The sequence below is a fragment of the Ascidiella aspersa genome, chromosome 8, assembly GCF_963924565.1.
Source record: "Ascidiella aspersa chromosome 8, kaAscAspe10.2, whole genome shotgun sequence".
Classification (NCBI taxonomy): Eukaryota; Metazoa; Chordata; class Ascidiacea; order Phlebobranchia; family Ascidiidae; genus Ascidiella; species Ascidiella aspersa.
In genome coordinates this window covers 12,310,372-12,330,520 of record NC_139454.1, presented here as the reverse complement: position 1 = coordinate 12,330,520, position 20,149 = coordinate 12,310,372, and the positions used below count along the sequence as shown (strand labels likewise).

Here is a 20,149-nt window from a genome sequence, read left to right as displayed (position 1 = left end):
TGCCAGGTGCAAAGATTTCGCAATTCCCTTAAAGGGCGTTAAGTTGCAAAAGAAACATTCCATAGCAAAACGTACGGTTTACGCCGTAGGGTTACACAAGATCAATTCTAGGCCAATATTCAGCTAGGCTAGGTTATGCATTTAAAAATATTTAAAAAAATTCATAAATCATCTTGACGAATGTAGTAACATTCGCTTGGCTGAGTACAAAATAAGGCCAAATACAAAAATTACCTTGGTAAGATTCAGCTTTGTAATGACTAATTAGTTACTCAAATTAAAATAACTGATTTATAAAATTTTTGAGAAACTAAGTGCCTTTATTCGTTGATTAATGGCTGTATTTGTTATTAACGTGGAGAAGTAAAAACACGTAAATACAATGCTAGGCTTTTTAAGCGGGGTGCCACAAGGGTTAAGAGCCTTTCAAAGGGGGCCACGAAGCACAAAAGGTTGAAAACCACTGGCTTAGAACATCAACTTTGCGCAAAACTCTGGAGCAATAAGGTAGAAAAAGCAAGGTAAACGAAATCAATAAATCCGCAAACCACGATTAAGTATGTGCAGCGTATTATACAAGATATTTTAACACCAAAAGTGGCACGCGGATTGATTTTTCACAGCACGCAAATGATTTAACGCGCACGTTATATCACCTTAAAAAGTGCAACCATTAGCCTACATCACTATCACCTCATTAACATTATTATAGCATGACAAACACTAGCGCTAACTGAATGGTTGCACACATTTCCAGTTTGATATGCAGAGTTGGGTCGCAATTTAGTGTCTTATCTTAACTTTTGTATTTAATATTATTCTTTTGTGGGCGTTATACTTGTTGTCTACGACTAGCCGTTCGTATTACGTTACAATCCCCTAAAATTGGTGTCTCGTTTACTGCGACAAAGCAGGGCATTCAGTTCTCTCACGGGATTTAGTTCCAAATTGGAACTTTACGCCCCTTTTAAGGACACATCTGGGGATTTTGGTGATCTAGGGATTTTGGGGGGATTTTTAGCCTTATTTTACAAATCGTATTGTATGATTTGTTAACTAGTTAAGTAAAAGTTAACCGAATTGCAATTTTGAAAAAAAAACAGGTTCAGAATATACGAGCCTACTTGCTTCTGTTGGAAGTTGATTTGAAAATTTTAAAGAGTAACTGAAACTGCTTAGTCTATGTAAAACCTGGCATGAATTTGTTGATTGTTGCGTTATTGTACATTATGCATTATACCCACTCAATTTTTTTTAATGTGGTCAGGTGAAAGATATAATTTTAATTAAAATGGCACCAGGTAAAGTACGTCCACATATTGCTTCTCAAATGAGTAGCTGAACATAATGAACAATAGTAGGCTAGACCTGTAGGCTACACCAGGGTGGTCCAAACCCAGACCTGCAGGCCACATGTGACGTCATTCTCCGTGGCCGCGAAGCAATGTTGTATGATTACATACGCACCGTTGAGAGTTCAATTAAAGAACTCTAAGTGACCAACGAACAGTACTGCAATTGTTTGGGTATGATTACACCTATCCGGTTATACCATTAAATAAACCAGTTTTTGCGCGATAACATCTTCGTAATTTGACGAGTGTGTAGTTTGTAACATCTGGCTTAAAATTTTAGTAAGGTCCGCACGGTTTCCGTAAACATTCTACGCCAGTGGTTCTCAACCTTTTCATCTTACCGACCGGTAAAATTTCAGAACAAAATTTGCGAACCGATGGACCTTCAAAATCAACCCAAAATGCAAATATGACAAAAGTATGCAACTTTAAAGCAAAGAATGGAAACTTCCATTCAATGAGCAATTTGCTGTTGTCTCTTTGATATCATACGTGTTATACGTGGTTCTATTAAAGTTTTTTTACATACAACTGGTCCTAAAATGAAAGACTTAAACGAGCTGTATCCTACTTTTAAAAAGCTGGGCACAACACTTGCATTGTGTTGTACAAAAAAGTCCAAAGAAGACCATTGACTCTATGTTACGCCACAACTGTTGCAAATTACGAAGCTGGCGAAGTTCTAAATTTATGGACAAGCCTTCAACATCTTGCATTTTGTGGTTAAAATTTAAGATTGTAATATATTTGGCGGACCGGCGGTCGAGAACCACTGTTCTACGCTTTTAAAATGCAGTCATCTAAATTAAAAGTTTTGTCAAATACGCAAATTTTTGCGCGCACCATTTTTCCCAGTCTTATAACACTCGGTTTTATTTGCGCACAAGTTCGACGATAGTAGCAAGTTTCTGGAGCTTAAATGTATTTAACGATGCTTTGTGACGTCATTTAACCATTTCATACCCCGACCAAACAAAAATCGTTGATCCGCTTCTGGTACGCATGTGGCCTACTTTATGTGCCCCGCAAAATATATGCAAGATATATTGTGGCCCGCGATGCTGTCAACCTTGGACCACCCTGGGCTACACAATGCAGTTATTAAAAAAATATGGGAATATCTACAGCTCGTTTTTAGCATGTAAACAAGTTTAATTTGTCTGTCATTTGTATATTATATAAGGTAATGTGATCACATAATAACGCGCTAATTATGGTTTAGGGATTTTTCGTGCCATCTAGGGATTTTTTGACATAGCTTCAGGGATTTTCTGGTTTTCATTTGTGAGAGCCCTGAGGGCATTCTACATTGAAGTACGCACGTGTGATTTTGTGCGACTAAGAAACCTAGCTTAAAGAGAAAGTGACAGTTAACATATCTAGGTCCCGGCTAAAAAAACGTTGTAGTATATTCCAAAATAGCAGGCACAGTTTTGTGTTCGTGACAGTTTGTTTTTTCCAGCAGGGTTAAGGTATCTTTACAGAATTTAACTTATGAAATTAGGTTAAATGGCGTCTCCCTATACGTAAATTAGATGTCAGATTAATCGTAATTTAGATGTCAGTTCACAGCAGGGCTGCGGAGTCGGACTCGGGACTCGAGTATGCCGATTGCGTATAACCAAATTTCGAAACTCTATGGCAGCAAACTGTAAATTGTTACGGTGAAATAGCATATGGCGGCATATTTTCCATGAGCCCTACGAAGGATTGCGGATTATCCATCTTATTTTAGTTTCGTAAATCGGTGAAATACAGTAGAGTCGGACTCGGGTGGTTTTAACCGAATCCGCAGCTCTGACTACTAGTGCAAAACCAAATATAGAAAAATGTTTGGCACTATCAAACGACAAAACAAAAAACGTCGGGCAAATTACGCGGTCGGCGTAATTAATCGTCTTATACCACCTTTAATTTTCTCTCACACCACTAATATCGTCGGTCGAACTTCTGCTGCCAAACCTGGATTTTTCAAGCAGCGAGGCTTTCTCGGTTCCAAAAACATTTTTCCGAATTGTGTACAAATTCCAATTGAGATGAGATATAAGCCCTTCATAACCTAAGTAACTTTGACAGCGGTTTCTAGGCTAACTGATTTAATTTGACGACGGTATGTAGCCTTTCAAACTAACTTAACTTCGGAATGCGGCAGTAAGTTTATCATATAATTTAGTTGCTCTTAGTGATTCAATCTAAAGGCGTAGCGTTCTTGGAATAATAATGTGGCTATACTATTACCTTCCGTCGTGCTTACAACAGCCTGGACGTTTGTGTCGCTCAAACTGTTAACATATTTCCCGCCGCGTTTGTCAATTCTTTATGGGAATAAAACATTTTCATTAAAGGTGGTATAAGGCGACATTTTATGTTTTATGTCGATTCACTCGTATCCAAAACTTAAAACAGTTAGCACTAGTAACATTTTCAATCACATGTTAAATTAAGTAGCGATTTAAACTAAATCGGTATGAACAATTAAATGTAATTCTCAATTTAGGATGATGCTTAAAGGGCAGCGTGCTAAAAAAGCTCCAGAACGCCTTGCTTACTAAACTGAAGCCTTTTAGAGTTACAACCGTGATAACGGTATTGTCGACGTGAAACTCAGGGTTGTGTGCGCAAAAGTGTCGTTGATCCAAAACATCTTGCAGTGGCTTCCGAAAACGATCAGGTCAGTCATAGTATGCCAATTGAGTGCACCCAACGATGTTTTGTTGAGTATGCCCCTTTGCGGTGTCGAGGCCTATGTCTGAACTCGTTTTATTAATTTTTATTAATTTTCTCTAAGTCGAGTGATTTTTTTCTCAAAACGGTGCGAAAAAGCAAGTAAAAAAGTTTTCTCAACCTTGTAACACAAATAAATCCATGCGCATATTTTTGTATTAGGCGTCAAGCGTGTATATTTGTATTCACATATAGGTTAACTACAAAGATAGAATTTTACCACCATATGTTCGACATTGCGGAACAAACATGGGGACATTGCAAAACCGATTTCGGTTTTACACGCTCGTTTTACCATCTCTTGTCGCACTGCGTTTTTCTTTTCCTTGGCATTGAGTAATAATCTTCACGCCACTGAAAGAGCATATGATAGGTTAAAAATAAATTTTCATGTCACCGACGAGTGTAATGAAAAAATCAGGCTTATTTTATATGTTACGATATAAACGTTACGTAAAGCTATTTGTCTATTTAAGCAGCAGCCTGCAACATTTATACCTTTTCATTCTCTTAGCGTCTTCGATAGTCTGCGGCAGTTGGGCGTTTCTCGTTTCGGGCAGAACCAGGAAGGTGGCTGCACTCAGCAGAATAATTGCGGCCATGATAACGGACATGGTTGGACCCTTGGTCTGGTGTCCTGAAACGACAGCGCGTTATGAGATGTTGTGGGTTGTTATTTCAGGTGTCCAACCGTAGAAGATTATTTGTCCAACGGTAGGAGTTAAGTTTAAAGTGTAATAGAAGGTTTTACGGTACCTTCATTGATTCGTCTTCCTTGTTTCTCAAAAAAATATCCTTTCTCGAAAAACAACAAATCAGACGGTTAAGCAAACTTTCGCCGGGAAAATAAAAAACAAAGGATTTTTAAATTTAAAATCAGGAGATTTCTACCGCAATCAGTGCGTATCCATTCGGGGATCAGGGCTGTGGAGTCGGTTGAAAATAACTTGAGTCCGACTACCGAGCCCGACTCCGGTCAAATGCACGATTTCGTCGAGCCCTGAGTCCGGCCTGTATTCCGCCAAATTACATAACTAAAATAACGAGGATATTGCGCAATCCACTTATAGGGGTGTCTTTTTTCACAATTTTTTTCACTCACAATACATGATTTGAAAATATTCCAACACATGCTATTCTACCTTTACAATTTCAGGTTGGCGGCCATTTCAGTTTAAAAATTTGGTAGTGCACATGTGCATGTCGGACTCGGGACTTGGATAAATTTATGTGGTCTTCCTCGAGTCCCGAGTCCGACTCCGCAGCCCTACCGGGGACACTTTGCAAAGTCAATTGCTTACCTATGTAGATGATAAATGGAGCAAGCATGCTGCCGATTCTGGAACAAGCAGAGGCCAATCCCATCACCATGTTCCTGACCACGGTGGGAAAGAGCTCGACCGTGTGAACGTAAACGACGCAATAGGCAGCGGTCACGAAGAGGCGTCCTGAGATGACGGCCACAACGACAAGGGAGGGGTTCCCTGTGGATGAAAAGCAGGTAAAACACCCTGTCACAATTTACAATTCAAGTCCATTTGTAAATAGATATGTCAGATAGTTTTGCCTATACCCACCGGTGTCGTGGATTTGATACTCGCCAGAAACGAAGGTAAAAACCAATACCGATCCGATTTCAAATTAATTTGTCTTTTTTACATGGATAGTATAATAAGTGCCTCTTCTTTATTAAAGTATAAAAGGCAACTTATTTGTCAGTATATGTTTGCTTTTGTGACGAGCTCTGGTGCAGAGGTTGGAAATTCCACCACAAGTTTCAAAGGGGAATTTGGAATTCGTGCGAGAAATTATTTTTTGTGTTTTCATCGTCTGTTGTCGTACTGTTGGAGCAAAAAACGAGCAACCGGGTAAAACTTTTGCCCAATAGGTTATGCATCCTGCTGAAATCAGTAAAAAATATGTCGAAACCATACAATGCAACCGGAAAATACTTTTTTGCTTGTGCGTTCCAGATGTAAGATAATTATGTTAAAAACACCAAGGTATAGAATATTTAGATTATATGCAATAACTCACATTACACAAGCCCATACAGATCTAGGTATTATTCGAACGTTTCGAATATCTTCTTTCATTTTCAACATTTGAGTTTAAATACCGGTTAATAGGGTCTACGGTATAAAAACGGTTGAGAACCACTGCTCTAGTAATTAAGCCAAAATTGCTCAACCGTGGCCCTCGGCCCCCATGGGGGGCCACGGAGTAGTCATTGGTGGGCCACGGACATAACTCTCTAGCTAGGTATTGCAAATCCAGAGTGTCACTATTTTCAAAATTTACCAGTTAATTTTGTGTTTTTATTAGGACTGTAAACCTTTCGTGTAACGTTTTGTAACACATTTTTTTTCTGACACCTGCTTTGAGTAGTCAGTAGGGACGTTTAATATAGAATATTGTATCTATTTTATTCGTTTTATCGTGAAAAGTTACGCCTAATTGGTCGTTCGCGAGTGGCAAGTTTGGTTAGAGACCATTACTGTGCTACTTCATATGTAGCCATGTAGTGCGGCGTCAGTGTTTTATCGAGCGGCCAATTATTACTTGCCGATACCCTTCGCCTAATCTTTAAGTGCCGACAAATGCTGTTAGGCAAGCAACTAGTATGTAATGCCTGGTGCAACGGTTCGCAATTTCCTTTAAGGACGTTCAGTTGCAAAAGAAACATTTCATTGTAAACGCATAAAGTACACTACCGGGTTATTCAAAAGGTCATTTTTCGGCCAACATTCAGCGGTTATACTCAGATTATTTCTCAAGTAGGCTAATAGTAACGCATTAATAAAACGAAAATCGAGTAACCATCTCGACGAATGTAAAGACATCGCTTGGCTCAGTACAAAACAGAGACGAATATAAAAATAAGTTAGTTTAAATTAAAATGACTTATTTGTTAATTTTTTAGTAAGTAAGTGCACTTATTCGTTCATTAATGGCTGTATTTTCGTTAATTAATGGCTGTTTGTCATTAACGTGCACAAGTAAAACAAGTGAAAATACTTTTAACGCATTGCTTAGTATTTTTATAAGCAGGGGGCCACGAGGGTCGAGAGCCTTTCAATAGGGTTTTATAACGCCTGACGTTTTTCACGCCAATCAAAGGTTTGAACTTTTCCGCGATACACTACCCATAATACTTCTAGCGATATAGTTCTAGAAAGTTTAACTGGCGAGTAGGGATCAGCAAAGTATAATAGGCCTACCAAGGTATTCTACAATAATAGATTTCGAATCTAGAGAAACGAATCCATAATTGCGAATCCTAACGAGTTTTGAAATTATTTGACAGACACTTAATAATAAGGCGAGGTTATCGGCCAGTAATTTCGACTAAACAAATAAATTATATCGGTTCTAATTACCTGACATAAACGACAGAATACCATGGCCTAGCTTGAGAGTTATGCCCGTGGCCCTCCAGTCATAAATCCAACTAAAAAGACCGAAAATGGCATGTTGTGAAATATGTGCCAACCACGTTTGTGGGAGACTAATCATATTACACCTGTAATCATATTACACCTGTTTAATTACGTGTATCAGTGAAATACATGCTGTAGAGTAAAATAACAACTCCGGACAAAATGGGTACATTTAGCAGGAGTCGGACTGGGATTTTGTCTAACCGACTCCGTAGACAACTATAACAAGTTACGACGTGTTCCTTTACGGATAGGAAAAACAATAAAGTGCCGATTTCTATCAGAAATACAAACTTTATCTGAAAATTTACACGCGACAGTTCCAAAAGAAGCTTCGCTCTTCCATTCTGGTAGACGTATAAGATTGTTTCTACTTACACATCTTGATGTAAGGCACGGCCGCAACGCAGAGGGATGTCAGGCTGATGAAAGCGATGTAGGTGTTTTTCCTTCCGATATGTTGCACTCCGAAGTAGAAAATTGTGGTTGCTGCGATTTCGGCCACACCCAGAAGGGTCATGTTCAGGTAGCGATTATCAGACCAGCTAGCCGAGTCCAGCGAGATCATGTAATACGTGAGGCTGACGATCGCCCTAGAGATTTACAGAGAGAATTTAAAAAATATTTTGCTGTAAAACTTCCTTGGTCCCGAGGCAATACCTGAAATGTAGTTATATGTGCACCGTAAAACAATACAGGGGGGAACCAATTTATGGGGGTGCGAGCTCTCCTTAAAATGATTTTATTGGTTTCATGTAGTGATTGTTTGTTGTTAATTCTGCTTTAATGCTGTCATACGCTTTACATCAAAATTACACATATAAAGACTAGTATTGGAAGAAAAATGGTTTATGATTTTGCCAACTTTAGGGCTCCTATGTGTTAATAGTTTCTCGTTTTTTTTTTAATATTTGCTGGTTAATACGACCGATTTAGGCTGTGTCTAGTCAGTATAATATGATCCTGTCTAGGGTGCGTTTATCGGGTTGATGAGCGTACTAAAGGTCAAAAGTGCACTCCGCTAATGTAATGTATAGGAAATAGGGGTGCATAGTTAATGGTTGGGTTTGTTGAAACAAACTAGTGGGTTCAATTGCCATACTTTTCACAGTGGAGTATGATATAATTGATTCTAAGTTGTGCACAATGGGTTAAACACCATTCCACCCTCTTCACAAAGTGTGTTATTGCCAACTTTAACGAACAAAACTGCGAATTTTTTTCGCGCTCTTTGCGAACTTGCCATTCATATATCACAACTGGTTAGCGCCACTCTTTTTTGCGCGAATTTGCAACGTTATTTGCAGTATAACCTTTACATTATGTATCGTCACGTAAAACACGATTAACGCAATATATTTTTTGCGCTTTGGGCGACATTTGTACATGGTTTCTATGCAGCCTTACAACTGTCGAGTCCATGTCTTCAACACATGTTTGTCCAAATCAGGTCAATTAAAACCTATTTATTTCTTGGAATGCCCAATAAGCCAATTATATAAGTCTCTTAAATTGAAGTTTACCCAATTCAAATGAGTAAGGCATTTCTATCCTTACGATTTAAATGTACGATTAACTAGGGCCAGTTCTTAAACTTTTTTAGCTTCGTTCACCCCTAGCATCTATCTGCAGATTTCATTCACCCTTGTCTCATGATATGATAAAACTATCTCGTCTATATATAACAGCACAAAATGATTTTGCAAATTTACCATTTTTCGAGTCCAGAGATATAAAGCTACAAAAGCACAAAACACAGTCACCAAATTTTGTACTTGCACACTCAGTGCAAACCAACTTCACTATTACAATAAGCAAAAAAAACACCAAAAAAACGATAGTTCAGTATAGTTGATTTACTGCAGAGCTATCATACATTTCTGACGGTTCACCCTTATTCACCCCTTTTGATTTGTTCACCCCTGCAAAAATGTTATTCGCTCCGGGGTGAACTATGCACCAGTTTAAGAAACACTGAACTAGGCTACCATTGTTGTGTATATGTTTCAGCCTCAGATAAATAAGCAATTTTGTTTAAAACAACCTAATTAAAACTAGCGTCTGTCGATAAAACAAGCTTACCAGGAATAACACACGATTACCAAACGTAGAAAGAGTCGGCGACTGCAAATGATTGAAATAAAGGTTTTCCAAGTTGATCCATTTGTTTCTTTTTTAGTTATTGTGGTCAGCGCACTGGTCTCCGTTACAACATCTTCGTCCACCTTAAGACCATTAACTTTGGCGACTTTTCTTAGCAGCTTTATTGCCTGTTTTGATTTTCCGGATGCCATCAGCCAGCGGGGTGACTCATCCAGAAGCCTTTATTAAAAGAGAAAAGCAACTTGTAAATTAATATAATACAGGCCTAACTTCGACGCCAATTGCGACTTTGCTAATTGTATTGCTTCTTTGATACGCTTATCATTTAAAGAATTTGTCCAAAAGTGCCAAAAAAGTTTTAACAGTTGTGTTAATTCAAACCTTTCAAAAGTTCTAAAAACAAATAATGGGTGTTTGGCATTCATGAAACCTATCACCCAGTCGATCGACAATAACAATTTGTATTAAAGAAAGTAGGCTACTATATAGGCCTATTACCTTAGCCGTTGCTTTCCCCCATATGTTGGTGGACTACACATAAACCAGAATAGGCCTACAATCATATATAATTTGTCAAAATGTGCACATTTCTAGTGTTGTATTGAAGTCAATGCCGCATGTCTTGACTTGACTTGAATTGAGACTTAAGTCGTTTGGGAAAAAACGACTTGACTTGAGTCTTATGGAGAAATGACTTTGAAATAAAGTGTTTTCATTCAGTATATTTTACCGAAAATTGAGTTATTTATCTTAAGTTTAGCACGTAAAATATATTGCTTGCAACATGTTGGATTTTTGGTATTTTCTATTAAAGTTATTAACTTACCCTTTTGAAAACAAAAATGACTTGCCTTGAGTTTTTTGGACAAATGGCTTGACTTGAATTAAGGCTTTTGGCCAAATGACTTTTAAATAAAGTGTGTTCATTAAGTATATTTTAACAAAAAATTGAGTTATTTATCCTAAGTTTTGCACGTAAAACATTTTGCTTGCAACATGTTGGACTTCTGTTATTTTTTTATTAAAGGGTATTGCTCATAATCGGACTAATTTATAAATTTGAACAGACATTTGATTTTTATTAGAAGGACTTGACTTGACATTGACTTGTTCTAATTATGGCCAAAAAGACTTGACTTGGACTTGAGTTCTTTCAAAAATGTCTTGACTTGGAGTTAAGTTTTTTGCCAACTGACTTAACTGGGACTATCATTTCAAAATTACTTCACTGTACATTTCGGATGTTTGTAAAAATTGTTATTGGCAAGAATGTTAGGATTACGCCATTATCATTCACATGTAAGTAGCTATAAAGTGCGATTTAAGGTTTATTTGCCTCCTAACTACTTTTTTTCAAAATAAAACAAAGGTTATTGTTCGGCGATTGATTGGAACAAGTGTGATTTGTGATGTCATAAATCGTCCGAGTCACTGACAAAGGTCATTAATACAAGTGTTAGACATAGACTGGTCAGGTCATGCTTCTTCTACTGAACTTTTTAGTTTATATTCAACTTTTCAAATAGTACACGGCGACCCCGCAGACATTCCTATTGCAGCACTAATGTGGGTATTATAAATAAACAATTTATCAAACACATGCGCATTATTTACCAAATGTAGGGAATGTAGAGCAAACCAATGAGACCCGTGAACCTTAGGTACCATCTCCAGTCGTGTATAAGGTAAGCAACAAAGCCAATGATGAGACATCCTACTCCAAATCCAACCTCAGTCATCGCAATTACGAAACTCCTCCAATTTTTCGGAACCATCTCGGTGCCTTACAAAAAAAAGGTTTTCAATGGTCTTTCGAGCAGTTTAAGTCAGGGAGTCAAACCGGACCCGAAACGGAACTCTATGAACCGCTTTTGGGCGATTTTTCCCCCACCGTAACCGAACCTGAACCGTTTTCTGTAAAAAAGCCGAACCGAAACTGAACCAAATATTTCAAAAGTACCGTATCTCAACCTTGACAGAACCCGAACATGTCCAAAAGGGGTTCACTCCAGCATGTCACAAGTTGTGTTTTTATTTCAATCTTTGACTTAATATCTCAAATTATTGGTGCGTGGACACCTTGGGGCTATATGTAGACTACCTTTAGGGCAGTTGTGGGACACGAGTTAAGTATAGTTGAAGTTTTTGACTCTCGTTTGAAGGTTGCGTGCGTATAACTCGTTAGCCAACCACAAGACGTATAGGTTAATAGAATTGTATTATCTGATAAGCGAACAACCAGTTAAACTATAGAAGGCGGACAAGTTAGCATATAGTAGATGCTACTTGCAAATATCAAAGGTTGCGAACAGCAAGACGATAACTGAAACTAAGTTTTGTGGGCCCAGTTAAGATACTTTGTCAGCCCGTGAGTGACTCTAGTGAGCCCCAAAAGGAACTACTAGCGAGTCCCGAAAGGAACTGGTTCTGGTCAAATCGCCATGGCTCATGAAGCCGTAACGAATTGTCAATTAAGACATAACAGTGGGGTGTGGCAAGCATTGCTGAGACGCAGAATGCGTATAACAAATAAATCTGCAACGACCCAGTATTTGCAAATAACACAGACGTATTCACGCATAAGTGCGAAAGCATTGACCAGCTAACATTACAACGCTACACAGTGGCCTCCAACCTTTTTAATAGGCCACCATAATTTAAATAAAATGAAATCAGAATTTACATTAGGAGCCCATTTTGTTTTCAGATGCGAATCAATTTTATTTTAAATATATAATGCTGGAACTACGTAACACGAGCGAATGTACGTAAATTATACACAATTCCAGAGAAGTGTGGCTACACATGTGTACGACAATAGTTGTATTTAGGAAGTTTTGCGCCAGCACAGTATCCACTAGTTTTTACAAACGCGGCTCCACTTGCATAAGCATAACCAAACTGCCGGTCATGCTCTACTTCCAAGCGATTACGATGTTTCGTTTTTGTTATGCTCATTGCGCTAAATTCTTCTCGACAAAGCCATGAAGCGGAAAACGGTGGCTAACTCACAAAATTGGAAAAACTCGGGTACTTGATTACATCTAAGTTCAAAAGTAAATATATTTGCTGAAAACTTTGAAATCCATATTAGCTCTTAAGAGCTAAAGGCACTTTTTTATCAGAAGAAACAAAAGCTTGTCACTGCTCTGTATACTTATTCACGTTCATTAGTCAGTGTGACGTCATTGTAAAGAAAACGAAACACATCTGACTGAAACAGGTCGCGACCCGCAGGTTGGAGACCAATGCTTTACTTTAGGCCCATAAAGGTATAATTGAAATCTTGATATATAACTCAAAAAAACAAATAAATATGTTCAGAAGAAAATAGTTCAGTTAAAAAAAAAACGCTTTTGCGACTTCTCCTTAAATGTGTTGATACTTTTTTGAGTTTTATATTTGTTGTATCGAAGACAACTATAGCATGTTTACTTGTTTAACGGTGTCATCTTTAAATACTTCATCTCGACCCTGGTTCACCAAAAGTTTTGTTAGGAGGTCGACCGCGTTAATCAAAGTTTACGAATCCTTGAAATAGAGACACAAAGTGTAACAGACAATCCAGCCTACTCTAAACAATTTAAGTGAAATTATTTTGCCTTTTTAGATGATTTACGGTCTATTATAAAATGAAGGACAATCAAGAGAACCGAAGCGTGATTTTAAAGCAACAATTTATACCAAAATTCAACCAACTAAACACATTTTTTTGAAATTAATTAATATCACTTGACTTCATCTCAGTAAAACCAATCTGCAAATAGGAATCGTAACAGACCTATTTCATTTGTTGGCGCTGGTCTACTGGCCTCTACAACTTTGTTTAGGTACAGCAGCGAAATCAGACTTCCAAAATTGAAATTGCAAACAAAAAAAAATAAATTTAATAACACCTTACCCACTCAAATGCTAACCGGCACCCTAATTAAAATATTATGTGTTGATTGAATGATCATTTGAACGCGTAGAGGATTATAGACCAGAAGTGGCGGGGGGCAGAAATTTGAACTTTTTTGTTTAGCTTTTGTCACATTGTATTAACTGCCGTAACGAACACAAAGAACAATGCTAGCAAACTGTTTCAAGCAGCAACTGACGGAGTGTTAACGCAATACTCAAAAACCATTCAACGAGCAAAAACTGTCTAAAAGTAGTAAAACTACCTTATTGTATAGAAAACGGAATCTGTACATCGTTTGTGACGTAACGGTGCATGACAGTTGAAAGTACCGCATGGCCTTGATCGACTGTTCTGATCCTGCTCATAAATGCTAAAAAACAATTATTAAGAGTAAAATATTTCTAGATTTTTTGAGGGAGGGGCATGTTGTGTAGGAATTGGAATCCGCTATTTTAGCTATCTGTTTGTTATCCGTATAGCTGCATATGCTTTGATATAGTTTGGTAGGTGTTGTGTTTTTCATTTTTCTATCATCTATTATAGGAGTATGATTAAACTAAGAGTTTCCTTCACGGTCCCCATATAATTGTTTCGCAGACCCCAGGTTGACAACCACTTTTGTAGTATTTGATATAGTTAATAGTATCGTATCATTTTTTTTTCAGAATACTAGTAGGTTAAGGAAGGAGGCTCATTAGCAACTCATATTTTGTAATTAATTGATTATGATATAGGTAGTATGTATCATGGAGCCCTCAATGAAAAAAAAGAAACGTATGTGTTCATTTAACAAGGATTGGAAAAAGGAATACGCAACCATAATGGTTATGTTTAAATATTTTGTTAAAAAGGATATATATATATATATATATATATATATATAAAACATATGCATATTATTTTTTGTCCTTTATTTTCCATTGACAAAATTGGCAACCCTAACTATGACTGACACAAATTATTTTACTCCAATCACTTAATTTATTTTCCTTAGTAACATGATCTTTTCCCCGAGATCTAGGTTTCTTAAGATTTGATGTTTTATACACGTTATGACGCAACTTTGACGTTATCTCTTATTATACAAATTAACTTAAAACTAAAAATTTTAATGATGCGCAAGAGTAACAGCAATTTTTAATGCAACTGACTTATTCTTATACTGTTGCATTTTTTTTATTCATATATACAAACGATGCTTTTGTGGGCGAAATATATCTTTTAAGATCTGTTAATTGTGTCTGACCTGAATTACTACCTTTGCTAGAGCATTTTGCTGTTGCTAACAACTATAAGTGGTGCTTTGTTGTTCGTTTGACCGAAAACATTAAAGGTCAACTGCGAATATTGGACCTTAATTACCTTTCACCTAACATTTTATTTTGGTCTTGCACAAATATTCGTCTGTAAAGTATTGTAATACAGTTCATAATTGTGACAAAAACAACTAAATTGTGCTATAGATTCCGATTTACATGATTAGAATGCATGTTTTTTTTACATGATTTTTCTAATCTGCGATGATGGATATATATTCTTTAAAATATTTTCCAGTAAAACTCAAACTAGTGGTTTCGTTACAAGAACGAGCTCAGTATTGTACCTACCTAGCAGAACAGCGGCGACAAAATTGACCAGACCGCCGCAACCGTTTAGAAACATGAGTACCGTGTATGCGGTTGGGTCACTGGCGAAACTCGATGCAAAACTGGTCGAGTACTGCCAGGCGCTAAAGAGCAGGAACGTGGTCTTCCGTCCGAATCTTAAACGACAAACAAATGTATTAGGTTTAAAAACCGTAGCAGTGACCAACAGACAGCAACCTGATGAACCGGGCTTTTTGATGATAGTTTGGTAAAAAAATAGATAAACCAATGGTGGGCTATTGTATTGAATTTGTTTCTACTTTGAAAGTTTATGACATAACCCACAATTCGCATGTCGTTTGACGATACAATGTGTTAGGTTTTATTGGTAGGTTTAATTTCACTTTCGACTAGTTAACAAAGGATAAACATGTATTTTAGTGTTGTAATAAACAGGAGCGTATCCAACGGGGAATCCATGTCCCCGCTAAGAAAATTATATTTTGGCTATTTTACCTAACGTACGTAAAACGTAAATACAAAATCTTTCGCACTCCGTGGCAATCTCAATTCAGTTTAAAATAACGTCTTAGTCCATTTTGGCGTCGCATGTCTCATTGCACCCTTGAAATTTAAAGTTGACGTTAACGTAACTAGATAATGTCAGGTTATTTTTTGGTAAAAAATTATTGATCCGACTTGAGTTATTTCGCAATGAATCGACTTAGACAGTTATTTTTATTCCTTTAACTTAAAAATGTCAATCTGTTACAATACAATGTTTTTCACATTAATGTTGCAAGTTCGATAAACAGCCAAGGCACGCATCAATACAAACATAACAAGAAAAGGGAAGATCCCCATGATAAACATGGTCAAAGCTACACTCACCTGTCGGACACAATGCCTCCCAAACACCCGCCCACCAGCTTTCCCATCATGAAGGCGGATGTGGACATGGGCTTTTGCCAAGCGTTCCCACAAACCATCCCTAGCTGAAACAGTACAATCAGTGAGTCGAAGACTATGCATAAATGTAAACAGATACAAAACATTTCTACAAAAAACATAAATCTGTAGGCTTTTTGTGAATCTTGTCGGTGAAACAGCTCAGTTTTAATGAAAAATCCAAACTAATATAGCACGAATATCTACACATTTATTAAAGCTGGAGGTCTAGAAATAAAAGCATGACCGATCACCAAACACAAACAAAGGCCAACCACCTTTATGGATTGACGATCGCGGGCTGGATAATTTAAAGCAGGGTTTCCCAACCATGGTCTCCTAGGGGCTATGGGCACATAGTGCATGTTTGGATTCCATGTAAAGGTGGCAAGTACTGGTAATCAAAGGCCGGATATGCATTGTTTGTTTGTTTTTTGTTTTTTCATCTTACAACAATTCCTAAAATATGGCACCTGGTAAACCTATACTTTAAATTTGATAAAAACACATTGTTTTTGATAAAAAAAATTGTGTCGAACTCCATTACCTGGTATTAATTCTATCGTTAAACAAAGGAAAAATAAATTTCTACTAACTAACCTAACTGTAGAGAGCTTTATGAAATTGCCCTTCATTTTTAAAGTTTCCCAATATTTACTTTACAATTTCACCTGAAAACACATTGACTATATTTCATGTCTATTAGGGCAGCATGCCCCGGCCGTAATTTAATCCCGGAGTCTCGCCTGGCTGTTTGTTGATCCCTGATCCAACATCGATACCACGCAGCAAAGGATTTAGTTAGTATATTTTCAATTTGTTAATCTAATAATGCAAACATCGTTATTAGGTCAATGAATCAGAGTGAGCTTAATTTTAGCAAAAGTGTTACAATGCAGCAAAGTTCAGACACCAACGTCCTACCTCGGTGACAACTGTTACGTCTTTGCCCTCAAATACGATGTTGGAGCAAGGTACTTCCACGCTCCTGTTGTTTTCTGTATGGTCGCCAATTGTAAAACATTATTAGCCTATATGCATTGTACTATCACATAAACTTCATATAAATCTTATTGAACTAACGTTGTGAAGTGTTGCCGAAGTTGGCTGTCATATTCAGGTAGCTACAAACATCAGCTTTCGTGTGTTCAGCAGAATGGGTCAAATTATAAACCTGCAAAACACAGCTTTAAATTGTGAATTTACATAATTAAGAAACCTGTGTAAAATTATGCCCTTTTGAATGAAGTTTAAAACATTGTCCTAATCCTCACTAGCATTATTACGCTTCTTTATAGAAGCAATGGGTATTTATTTTTTTCTGTCAATTTCGTGACAATTATTACAGTTCGTTACATATGCAAAAGTGCGGAAGATAAATACCGTATTCCGTTACAGTTTTTTCAAGCAATCAGCAAAGGGTATGACGTGTTTTACCGATTTAAAGTAATTTATAAAAAGTCTTAGCCAGTGATGTAGCCTAATGACTTAAGTCAATGAATGGCTTACAACAGTGCTTTTTAACCGGATGTATTGTACACCTCAGGGCAGGGATGGCGAACCACTGACCCGCGATTTTTAATGACCCACCACAGATTTTTAATGGCCCACTTGTCTCTCCGGAAATAACGAAAAGTTATCAATAATTTTCAGGAAAGGATAAATTAAAAAAAACAATTCTTAGTTAGATAGCACGATATATTTAGGGGCTTCTTAATCTGTGGGTATAAAAAATTGTTTTAGGGCTGACGTGTAGGCCTACATTAACTGCACTTCAAATGTGTGCAGAAAAGAAGACAATTAAATTAAAAGCATTTTGTTTTATCGCTATAAAACGCCAGGGTGAGCAAAAATTTAACCAAACCTGTTCGGTAAAGTTCGAAGTGGCCGCTCTCATTTGTTGTGGAATCGGGTCGTCGCAGCGAAACTCGGGCGTATGGTGGACAACCAGGAACTGAAAAGTATTTAAGCCGTTCGGAATAGTGGAAAGGAAAATTAGAAGGAAAAGACGCTTCTGGTATCGCCCGAATACGTTTAGCTCCGCAAAAATGCCTGAGCGCTCCGGACGCTGAATATTTTCCGAGTCGTCATCCTTTTCGTTAACCATTGAATTTCAATATTTCGACTAAACCACTAAAAGCTGCTGAAAAAGAAACAGAACCCTGCTTTTCTTACCTCGCCTGGATCAAAAAGGCCAAGGAGCGGAATGACATTTATCGTCAGTCCAAATGGCAATACGAAGGCATTTAAAATGTGCGCACATTTTCGCGTTCACATTTTTGGACACATTGTGCAAAACAACGAAACGTCCCCTGTGGATTGAGATTTAGAACTTTAGAAGGAGCGTTCTTCGGGACAAAATACAAATAAATAAATTAACTGCGTTTCGTCAACACTAATCATTTCTGTTAAAACACTATAAATATGCCGCTGCATACAGCTTTGGCTTTTCAAATAAAAAGTCATCAATCATGCAACTCGTCATTCTTGGGTGAGGAAGAAATTTAATAAAGTTGATTTTAATACTTAACTGAAACTCAACCCTTTAGCAAGATAGATGAAGGGACAGCACAAGCCTGGTTGCATAAACTTTAAGTAAAATGTTCGCTCGAAACTAATCTAAGGCAAACCCCTCCTAACTTGACAATTTCAATAAAATATGATGTAAATTTCTAAAATATTCGTTGCCGTGGCAAAAATCCTTCAACTCATCGATGCCGCCCAACGCCCAAAAGTTTGGGCCATTAAAGCAAACTTCACAAACATAAACTACCTTTCCTCGCAGAGCCCGAGAGTAACTGCACCTCAAAAAGTTACAAGTTAGTTAAAACATAATTTACAAAAGCTAAGACAAGGCTAACCGCTTCAAAGTTTACCTTCTTTATGCCTCGCTTTTCAGTATCTCTTGTCTGTTCTAAAATTAAACAATTGACATGCTTCACGGTCTACAGAGCCCTGGCCGGGATCCCCAACAGCATGCCACCGTCTTGCCGTAAAGAATGTCTTGCAAAAACCAGACCAAACTACCTGGCCAACTTAAAGCGCCGAGATTTTTATGAGGAAATATCTCCTAACGTTATGCCGCTACTAATCTGAAATTTTATATAGTCCTGCATTGGCATTAGCAATGAAGCAATCACACTATATAAAAAATAATATAATAATTTTTCTGAAGATTAAAATACAGGCATATTATTATATTTTTGTCAAGCTTTCTCGCTGAATTTCGCGCTATATAAAGTACAAGGCATACTATTTTTAAACATCCATTGCTCGTAGTCAATATCAGTTGGACTATGCATCTAACATTTCCAACTGCTTAAGTTCGACATATAGCCTTTCGAATTCAAAGTCCACAAAGAGCATCTAATATTCACGTTAGAGATCTAATATTTTCAAACACACTTTTGTTGACTTCAGCAATCAAGTAACCACACTTTTAGATTCAGCTATAAAAACATAAAATGAATATCAATATTTTATTTGTCGCTAAAAGTGTGATTATTGGATTACTAAAGGCTATACTAAGACTGTATAAACATTTCAGCCTATTAGCGGTACAACGTCCGGAGAAATTACCGTTTAAAACATCTTAGCGCGCCACTCAACCCAGAATTTATCGCGGTAGAAAAAGAGCGGACTAACGATGGTCGATCGAACAATTAAAATCACTCCGTGGGCAGGAGTAAAACTATCGCTTCGCAACGAGTAGACACAAAACTGACGTTTTACTTGCTTTAATGGTAGCGTTAAAGGAAAGTTACAAAAACATTATAAACAGCGGGTACACTGCAAATAGCAATTTAACTGCGAAATCGCGCAGATGTAAATATCCTTTACGAACCTTAAGTCACAAAGGCGACCTGCTGTTATGCATTAAACAAAACGCTAAATTTATCAGGATTTTGTAGTATTTTTTACTGCCAGAAATCGCGATGTCCGTCTCGTCAAGATAAATTGTATAATGCACCATGCATGTCAAGTTTAAGTGTCCCCGGGTAACGTTTTGTCTTGGCAAAGTTTTGGCAGCCACGATATAACGGTATTTAACCAACACTCGCAGGGGAATAAAGGTGATTGATATAAGTC

At 37.4% G+C, this 20,149-nt stretch overlaps 1 protein-coding gene across 1 annotated transcript; it reads right to left on the bottom strand.

Annotated features, from left to right (window-relative positions):
• Positions 1–4,310: 4,310 nt before the first annotated feature.
• Positions 4,311–18,197, bottom strand: LOC146136166 (organic cation/carnitine transporter 2-like). Its single transcript, XM_083395824.1, has 11 exons — positions 17,925–18,197; positions 17,144–17,234; positions 16,985–17,058; positions 16,004–16,107; positions 15,134–15,288; positions 11,237–11,405; positions 9,602–9,841; positions 7,898–8,112; positions 5,381–5,563; positions 4,578–4,716; positions 4,311–4,433 (listed from the first exon to the last, which is right to left on the bottom strand). Exons 1-11 carry the CDS (start codon positions 18,165–18,167, stop codon positions 4,358–4,360), a joined length of 1,689 nt encoding a protein of 562 aa, XP_083251950.1. The 5' UTR covers positions 18,168–18,197; the 3' UTR covers positions 4,311–4,357.
• Positions 18,198–20,149: the final 1,952 nt, after the last annotated feature.

Bases quoted from the DNA above. Each gene is read 5' to 3' on its own strand.
- LOC146136166 (XM_083395824.1), bottom strand. From the start codon at position 18,167: ATGGTTAACGAAAAGGATGACGACTCGGAAAATATTCAGCGTCCGGAG. The intron at 15,289-16,003 runs GTGAGTGTAGCT...TTGTCGTTTAAG, and splicing joins GGAGGCATTGTGTCCGACAG to ATTCGGACGGAAGACCACGT. The intron at 11,406-15,133 runs GTAGGTACAATA...TTTTTTTGTAAG, and splicing joins TGTCGCCGCTGTTCTGCTAG to GCACCGAGATGGTTCCGAAA.